General features: G+C 49.2%; 1 protein-coding gene across 1 annotated transcript in view; it reads right to left on the reverse strand.

The window, feature by feature from the left end:
• Positions 1-8,317: 8,317 nt before the first annotated feature.
• LOC308382376 (T-complex protein 1 subunit theta-like) overlaps positions 8,318-10,000 on the reverse strand; it is a gene marked incomplete at both ends in the record, with an annotated part of 2,022 nt that continues 339 nt past the window's right edge. Inside the window, 2 exons of the mRNA XM_080860097.1 lie at positions 8,318-9,518; positions 9,744-10,000. The exon at positions 9,744-10,000 is cut by the window's right edge and continues 339 nt beyond it. Coding sequence (XP_080716223.1) covers positions 8,318-9,518; positions 9,744-10,000 — 1,458 coding nt within the window. The remainder of the gene's footprint in view (positions 9,519-9,743) is intronic.

The following is a 10,000-nucleotide window of genomic DNA, read 5'->3' on the forward strand; positions in this document are numbered from 1 at the left end:
GGTCGCCGGGCTGGACAAAGGCTTCCTGAAGAAGGGGGCCCAGGGCAAGTCTGGATTGGACCACATGGCGCTGGGTGCGGGCACAAAGCAGGTCGACTCTGCTGCCCTCCAGGCCTGGGCTCGGGGGGGCCACGGGCGGGGCCAAGGTGGCACAGCTGAACAAGGAGCCCCAGCCCCTAAACTGGAACTCTGCTCCAGCCACACTCTGAAATTCAAAGGTAAGAGGCAGGGAAAGGCTTCACTGAGAACACAGCCCTACCGGGGAGAAAGCACACACACACTCACACACATACACACACACACACACACACACACACACACACACACACACACACACACACACACACACACACACACACACAGCCCGCCCGGGGAGGAAGCAGCAGCATTAGTGGAGTCATTTATTGAGTTAATTTCCTTTGTGTTGAATTGTCTGTGGCTTCCAAACCAGCCCCCGACTGAGTTTTTTAATGAACATTACCCAACCCAAAATGAAGGCGGGTATGCTTGTGAGTGTGGTGAGATGGAGATGTTTAAAGTCTCTGTTACACTCACTATATCTATGTGAGGCTTAGTATTTGTTGCCTAAATGCTTTATGCACCTCTTTGTTTTCAGGATAGTTTGTGTGCGAGCTTGTGTTTGTGTGTTGTTGTTGTTGGATCCTTGGCAAACAAGTATAGCTTGGATAGCTCAGGATTGTGTGTGTGTGTGTTCAAACACAGGCAAGAAATGCAGCAGTATTCTCAGGGCTCTGTGTGTGTGTGCGTGTGCGTGCGTGTGTGCGTATGTGTGTGTGTGTGTGTGTTCGATCTCAGGCAGCCAATGTAGCCGATAAGTAATGAGTGTGTAGCATATCAGGGAAAGCTGATTTATCTTCCTGTGGGCTGTGAATAATTGAGTAACAAGTGTCCAAACACCCCTACAAACACACACACAAGCACACACACAGACACACACACAGACACACACAGACACACACAGACACACACACACACACACACACACTCACACACACTCGACTCGACTCAGCATGCCTGAGCTATTGTACCTCCTTGCCATGTCTTTCTCCTTTTCACTCCTTTTTATTTTAACCTCTAGACTTTGTTCAGCCGTTTTTTATCGTATTCATCCCTCTTCACCTACAGCCTCGGATTTCTAGCTCCACGACAAGTTCTTCTGCCTCGCATTCCTGCCTCGACAAAACCAGTCTGTTCGCTTTTCTTTTTCTTTTGTTTTTACCCCGGCAGGCCCTGACCCTGTGTTTCTTTGTTCTTGCTTCAAGCCTAGACTTATTTCTTGTTTTCCACATAAAAAAACTCCTAGCTCTTCTTTCTGTTTCAACTTCTAGAGATTCTAGGTCATCCAGTTCATCATGCACGCCTATAACAAGGCCTTTACAACGTTTCCTGCATTGTGTTCACTCTCAAGTTGGCAGGTATTGTAAATTCACACTGCTGCAAAGGCAGATGTTCGAGAAGATACTTTCTGAGCAGTCCTCGACAATAGACACCCCCCAAAGACCACAACAGTGACGACTGCCTGTACGTTGATAAGCAATCTAATTCATTTCCCTTTTGTTTCATGTTTGGACTTAATTACAAAAAAATGAGTGCTAAAGTCTGTGCACAGTTTCCTCGGTCCCATTAAGCTAGCGATGTAATACACAAATTAGATCACGCGATGGATCCAGCAACATGAATATAATTATGAAAATTCAATTCAGGAATTGAAGAAGGGGTGTGGTGGCTGTGGTGGCGGTGGTGTATCTTGTCGTTGTAAAACGGTAACGATCCTAGTGGTTGGTGGCTCCATAGTAATTTGGTTACTTTAGCCGGTATATCTTTTCTGTCCGTGGCCATTAGCATCAGCGGTGGTGGTGGCGGCTGAAAAGGCTTCTCTGTTATTGGTAGCATCTTCTGGCACGGGCCCAGCAGCTGACTGCTGGTGTTTGTTGCTCTGCTTTGCTCCTCATTGTTAATTATTGAAGGCTAAAATTAAAAGTACTTCGGCATCACTTCCCACCCGTCTGCTCCTCAGACGATGAGAATGAGAGAGAGCGAGAGAGAGAGAGAGAGAGAGAGAGAGAGAGAGAGAGAGAGAGAGAGAGAGAGAGAGAGTAAAGAGGTAGGGTGCGAGAGAAGGGGGGAAAAGAAACATGGTGAACATAGGAAGAAGAGGAAAAGAGAAAGTGGGAGAGAGAGATAGAGAGAGAGTAAAGAGGTAGTGAGGGAGAGAGGGAAGAAACGAAACATGGTTAATATAGAAAGAGAGCAAGAGAGAGAAAAGAAAGGAGAGAGGGAGAGAGAGAGCTAATTAGACACAAATGTAGGGAAGGATGAAGAGGAGAGCAATGAAAAGGTAAGAGGGAGGGGCTAGGGCTAAGAGGAGTAGAGAGCGAACTCAAGACTGAGGCTTTGAGAGGAGATGATGGAGGAGAGCGGAGAGAGGGAGAGGGGGAGAGGGGGGTGTTTGAAAAGGAGACATGTGAAAGCTGGAAGAGTAAAGTGATTAACATCAAGACAGAGAAATACAGAGAAAGGGAGTGAGAGACAGACAGACAGAGAGAAAAAGATAGAGCGAGAATGTGTGTGTGGGTTAGAGAGAGAGAGAGAGAGAGAGAGGAAGAGAGAGAGAGGAAGAGAGACAGAGAGACAGAGAGAGAAACAGGGAAAGATTGACAGGCGACGTGGTGGGATCTTGGGTATGGCCTACCCTGAGAAATGCAGTCCACACTTGTTCATTAATTCAGCCTTTGTTCGTTGCAGAGACTCTCAACCAATGCAAAGGGACAGGAAAGGGAAGGAGAGGAGAGGAGAGAACTGTGTTTCAACACTGACTGCAGCCGGCACGGCCCACATAAAGATAAGCGCAACAAAGGCGAGGAGAAGCCCACAACAAATGCACGGCCATTTTAACCTCTAATAACAGCCCTCGCGTCCCGCTGAACTCTGCAGCCTCGTCTAATCAAGTAGCTGATGAGAGAAATGGAAGTTGGCGCTGCCGCCTTCACTGGGGTTTGTTGCTAGTCGTTTTTTTTCCTCCTCGCAGTCTTTTGTGGTTTGGCTTTAGTATTTGTTAAAGCTATGGGTGCGACTTGTTTTTCTTCTACTTCTTCCGAGCCTGTAGGCACACAATTGCTGCATTGTTTTTCGGGTATGCTAATTAATGGGGGAGTTTTTGCTTTCTTTAGCAAGCTTCTTTGGCGTGGTGGGTCATGCCATCCAATTTCGCTGCTTCGGTGGCGTGTCTAGACAGACTACCCGGCGCGGGATCCGTCCACAGATCTCGGTTGCCTCTCTCCTTCGCTTTTGACTGACAGCCAAGTTTGCGGCGACACTAAATCCTCAGAGGTATTCCAGGCACTCCAGGGTAGTCAGGTAGGCCTACTTCTCAGCCCTGAACTTGGTCCGGCAGTAATAACCTTGTGTTTGTTTTTCTGATGTTTGAGGGGATAATGTTTCATAAGGCCATGATAATTACTGAAAAGCTAGACTTCCTCTTCACTAGTTTTCACAGGCCCCTTCAGATCCTCTTGCATGCCGACAGTGGTACGCAAACATTTTGGCAATGATCCAAGCAATGGGCTGCGTTTCTCCGCTGTCCGATGTCAGATGTTTCTCATCGTGACTCAGGTGCTGTAATTAATCCTGTTTTTGTTTTCCTCGGAGCTACGTGGTGAGCAAAAGCGCGGGCAGTTGTAATGTAAAACCGAGGAACACCCAACCATTTTTTTTCATTTCGCAACATGCCGATCTTTGTGATCTTAATTCCATCTAGCGGTGTGTCACCACATTAGCAGTTTCCCTCAGGTCATGGGAGGACTGGGGACAATGACTATGTGCAAACACTACCGCACATTACTGGACGCCTATGTGGTTTTAACAGAATGTAATTCAGTCAGTAATTCATACAACAAAGACCACTGTCCCCTCTCAGCCCCTCATAGTATTTGTTTTGGTATGGTGAGATGAAACAACCCTTCCTGTCAGCCTGCTTTGTGCGGAGCATATGGAACACATTTCTGACGTAGTGAAATACAACAGAAAGAGGTCGACCCTTTCGTAACCCACTCATCGAGTGCGACCCCGTCCCGTTTCCCCTGTTTTTTGCGAATGCAGAGGCTGGGTTTTTTTCCGCCTGTGTGGCTGTCCAGGACGATTGAATGTGGAGAGGAGACAGACAGAGAGCCTACCGGGAAAAGCACATGTGCCTATAATCCCCGCTAATAGTCTCTTTTATCGAATCCCATCTTTGTTAGCGCACGTAATGAGTTTAATGGACTGTAATAATGCGTTCTGGGCCTCCCTATTTCATCCCTCCCAATCTTCATTGCTTTTTTTCCCCTTTCCCTCTCTCCTCTCTCCTCTCATGTCTGCACTCTCCAGTCCTCTCTCTTTATGTGTGCCTCCTCTGTCCTCTTTTGTGTCTTTGTGTAATGTGTATAATTGACCCTGTGGTTTTCACCAGAATGGTTTGCCGTGTATTTTTGGTGCTCCCTGCCGGCCTGCTGTTAGAGAGGGTGAGTGTGAAAGTGGCAGAGTGAGTGTGTGTCATGTGTCTGTTTCCATCTTGTGTCTGTGTGAAAGTGGAAGACAGAGAGAGAGAGAGTGTCATGTCTCTTTTTTTTCTCTTGTGTCTATGTGGAGGTCTGTGGGACCAAGGTTTTGGGGAGTCGAGGGAAGACCTGCGTCATTTCCTGGGAAAAAGTACACGAAAGTTCCCATGATGCACTAATCAGGTATCTTCAGTCTCCACCTCAACCCTATCTATTTGCACTTGGTCTGGGTCTTCAGTCTCCACCTCAACCCAGTATATCTATTTGCACTTGGTCAGGGTGATATAATAAGTGATATAATAAAGCACTTTAGCATAGCATCTCAAACATACTGAGGCCCAATATAAATTACACAACTGTGCCACTTCCTGTGTACCCTCACAGTTTCCTAGTATTGTAATAGAAATCTCCTCTATGTATATAATACATTTAATAAAAACATCTATAGTGTGCTTGTACTAGTGTGCGAAAATAATGTAATAACATTTAAGTTAAACATCTAAGGCGTTCTAATGTGCAGTATATAAGTACCTATACATGTGTTACACCTCCCTTACTCCACAGTCTTTGCTAAAATAATGTTCCATGGCAAACACTCTGCACTGTTTACAAATGCAGAGGAGTGCATGGAGGACGGACATGATGTGCACTCAGTGTGTGTGTGTGCTCTCCTCCTAGTCCAAATTTGATTTATTTTTATTTACTTTTTCTCCTGAGACATTCGTCGCTTTAGTAGAAAGGTCAAATTGGACTTCCTGTGATGGTATTTATATTTATATATATAAAAGGATTCTGAGTGGGGAAGTGTTTTTCGGGGCGAAATCACACTGAGCACAGTTTAGGCCCGTTTCCCATAGACGTCCGTCGTCCGTCCACTCTGGCCCAGAGCCGCATGGTTTCATTGATCCAGCGCTCACAAAATTGATGCTGTTTCTCCTCATGCTGAACTTTTTAGCAATAAAAAAGGAAAAAAAAAAGAATTGCCTGGCAGTTGTCCTGGGAAATAAACAACGGTAAAGGTGGAAAAATGTATTACCTGTTAAATCAGGCTGGCTCTTTCAGCTCTTTCACTGACCAGCCAGTGCCCTGGCTTGCTTTGGATTCGACGTTTAAAGCAAACTGTTAACATTGATGCTACCAACCTTTGTAAAAGTGGTGAGAGGATTTTTTTTTAGCTTTTAATGTGCTGCTCGATGGCAAAATAAACATTTATGGCTTATTTGCGCACAGCATGAGTGAGTGCATTCTCGTGCTCTGAATGCTGTATGATTCTCGCACACTATAAAGTCAGAACTGTTATTGTTAATTCTGTGTGTATTAAGAACATGGTGGGTTAGATGGCTTCCTTTGCGTTGACTGAGGAATGTCAAAGGAGTCCAAATAGGAACAAAGACCTACTGAACGACCCCAGACCACACACACACACACACACACACACACACACACACACACACACAGTCTACACCTCGTTATCAGTGATCTACAGCAGCTTATTAAACTGATTTAAAAGTTTTCCCTTAATTACTAGACTTAAGTCAAGGGCAATGTAAGCCAATGTAAGAGTCAACACCGGTATCTGTAAATCTGACCAACTTGATATCTTAAAGTGCAATCTTAAGTGTCTCTACCTCTAAACCCGATACAGTCCTCTAGCTGTCTGTCTGGGACCTAGCCATACACTACTCCATTCAACAGGCTGCTTCAGGAGCACAGGAGGGAGGGTTGTAATTTGATTGGCTTTTAAGCTCAAATATCACAGCCTTTCACCAGAATCTTAGACTTTTGAATTACCTTTGATTACATATCTTTAATTAAACCTCTGCTCTGTCAGCATGAACCCACTAGCTCATATTTGTTCCTCCACAGGTGCCTACAAGTCCTAACTTGGCATCAAGAATCTATTGCAGCTGCGATTTAGATTTTTTTCCCCCCAGTCAAGGGCAGCTTGCAATATCCAGCTAATGCAATGCTTAATGTAAATCTGACCAATATGATCTCTACCTAGATCGATCTTAATTACACCACCACTCCATCAGCATTGCCCCACTCCCTTATCTGTGTGTGTGTGTGTGTCTGGGTGTGTGTGTGTGTGTGTGTGTGTGTGTGTGTGTGTGTTCATCCACAGGAGTCTACCATCACTACAGGGACGTGGGGAACATGGTGTAGGTGCTGGAGCTGGGGCTGTGGGGCGGCCAGGCCAGCATGCTGCTGATGCTGAGGCCCTTCCATGTGGAGGGCCTGGTCCGGCTGGAGCGTGTGTGTGTGTGTGTGTGTGTATGTGTGTGTGTGTGTGTGTGTGTGTGTGTGTGCATGCTGCTGCTGATGCTCTTCCACGTGGAGGGCCTGGAGCGGCTGCTGACCCTGGAGCGGCTGCTGACCCTGGAACAGCTGCAGAGCTGGTACAGCGAACTCTGCACCGTGAGCATGGCCCTGTCTCTGCCAAGAGTCAACCTCACCAGCTCCCTCAACCTACAGGTACCACACCGCACCACACCCCACCACACCGCACCACACCCCACCACACCGCACCACACCCCACCACACCGCACCACACCCCACCACACCCCACCGCACCCCAGCACAACACACAACACCAGACCACACCACACCACACCACACCACACAGCAACACCACACCACACCGCACCCCACCACACCACACCACACCACACCACACCACACCACACCACACCACACCACACCACACCACACAGCAACACCACACCACACCGCACCCCACCACACCACACCACACCACACCACACCACACCACACCACACCACACAGCAACACCACACCACACCGCACCCCTTCCCACCTTCCTGTCTCCACCCGGCCGACCTCAAGCAGATGGGTCCCCCCTTATGTGCCGTGGTTCTGCCTAAGGTTTCTTCCTGCCTAACAGGGAGTTTTTCCTTGCCCCTGTTGCCATTGTGCATGCACTAAGGGGGTTTAGGCTCTGGGCTCTGTTAAGTGCCTAGAGGCAATTGTATTGTTATGGCGCTATACAAATAAAATTGAATTGAATTGAATTGAATTAATACCAATGTGTACAAGGATATGCACAGTCCTATCTGCATCTGTCCCACGCATCAAGTTGTTGTTTTTCTTGGACCGCACCACACATCACCACGTCACGCCAAACATCACTGCGCCACGCCACCAGGCTTTTAGCTAGGATTTTTTTAGGGGGGGTCCATTTTGTCATTGAACCTAACGCGGTGGAGCGCGCGCGCGACACAGGCGCAAGTATTGTAGGGGGGTCCCCCCCGTCAAATGTTTTATTCCTAACTGTCTGAAACGCTATTTCCTGCATTTTGAGGTGCACATTTTGTGGAATTCAGGAAAGTGATCTGGACAAGCATTAAGTGTCTCCAGCATAACTAATACTAATGTGTTCAAGGATATGCTCAGTCCTATCTGCGTCTGTCCCACGCATCAAGTTGTTCTTTTTCTTTTTCTGCCATTAGGTTTGTACCTTTCACTCTAACATTATGTCTTTTGGCTACCTTCATATAACCTCTATTGGCTTGCCATTCTGTAAATCCATTAAAGGCTAAAAATGCTGTTTTGTCAGCAGTGGAGAGATGTGAACAATCTGAACCAGACCTCGGGCCCACAGAGAGTATGGGTTTCTTACCTCATCAAGAAACTACACTAACATTATTTCTTTCTGTGGTATATTTAATCCTCCCCAATCAAAATGAATCTAATTTAATGTAATAATAATAATAATGAATCTGGGCCTGTAGCTTGTGTTGTTATGGCTGTTGGAGGGACTGATGCCTTGGCTCTGGTGCTGGTGAGAATTCTGGGCTCTTCACCGCGGCTCCTCTCCCTCCTGGGCTTTTGCTCTGGAGGTCCGACATGACAGACAGAACCGCTTTCGTCGCCTTCTTTAGGGCGCTGGTTTTGCACACCAGTGGCTCCAGGACATCCCCCTCATCCGTCCCCTCGTGGGGATCCTCGGCCTTGCCCCGCCGGCGAAGCACGTCGTGCATCCGGGTGACGGCCAGGTCCGCAGGCGTCCCCTGGTTCTCCCCCAGTGCCCGCGCCGGTGCCAGCAGGGCCTGGGCGAAGCTGTGCACGGCAAACTGCTCCAGACCCGGCAGGGTGAGCCCGTACTGGCACAGCTGTGCCGACAGCGTTGCCTCGACTACCCCCGCGCCGGACACCAGCCTTGGGTCAGACTGCATGGAGCTGTAGACCCTCAGGCAGGCATGGATGGCCGACTCGCAGCTGTCTAGAAGCACGGGGTCAGGGCTGTGTAACGTGATTGAGACACTCTGACTGTGTTGGTCGGGGATGTCCTGGCAGGCTATGCTAGCCTGGAAGGGTTTAGCTGGTTGGGGGTGGTGTTTAGCGACGTGGGTGTTATTCACCTGCAGCTCCTTCCCATATTTGACACTGGGCCCGCGCAGCCTTCCCATGAGCCTGTGCAGCTTCCTGACTCGCCCGTGTTTCTTGACCTCCGCGCCCCTGCTCCTCGGCACCAGGTACTTCTTGCCGAGTTGGATCAGACCTCTGAAGAGACGCTTGCAGGCGGTTTTGCTCCTCCTCAGGGCCACCCCCCCCACCCTCGTCTCCTGCCTCCTCTCCCTCTCCTGCCGGTCCCCCTGCGCTCTGTCCTCCCCCAGCAGGGTGTCCTCCTCCTCTCTCTCCCCCCACCTTCCTCGACCTGCGTCGGCACCCTCGCCCTCGACCTCGACCTCTCCGTCCAGCCTGATCTCATCCAAAGCCAGGCTCAGGATCTCCCAGTCGTCCTCGTCCGGCTCCATCTCAGGGTAGTTGCCCTCGTAGCGCTCATGCTCTCTGTTCTTGGGCACCTTTGCTGTGTGTCTCAGGTCCACGTAGTCACTCAGAAACTGATCTACGAGCTGCTGCTCCCTGTCTTCCCCCTCCTTCGCTCCTGCATTCACCCCTCCGCCATTGCTCTCCTGGTATCTCTTTGGCTTGTCATCACTGTCATCATCAATGTTATCAATGTCACACACCTCCCAGTCTCCCTCTTCTCCAGCTTCTCCCTCCTCTGTCTCTGTCCCCTCCTCCATCTCTCCTTTCAGCTGGTCCCTCGCTGTGGTCATGCTCTCGAGGCTTTCATCCATCTTTTCTTCTTTATTCTCTTCTTCACTCTCTTCCTGTGGAGAGTTCTGCCCCTCAATTATATTTTTAATGACCTGGATACACCCAGGGTCAAAGGTCATGATGCCATCCTTGGTCGTCCAGTTGTGGACGCAGCTCCGAGCCACGGCCTCCGCCAGCATGTCCGCCATCTCCGGCACTCTGGTGGACAGCAGACCCCTGAGGACACCGGACACCTCCCGCTCGTCCCTCAGGTCCTCCAGGGCTGCCGGCTCCCTCTCCTCTCCTCCCTCCCCGTCGTCCAGCACCTCCAGGGCCCTGCTGCAGGCCAGCCGGTACCCGTCCTCCACCTCCTGCCTGGT

The sequence above is a fragment of the Sprattus sprattus genome (assembly GCF_963457725.1).
Source record: "Sprattus sprattus genome assembly, chromosome: 21".
NCBI classification, from domain to species: domain Eukaryota; kingdom Metazoa; phylum Chordata; class Actinopteri; order Clupeiformes; family Clupeidae; genus Sprattus; species Sprattus sprattus.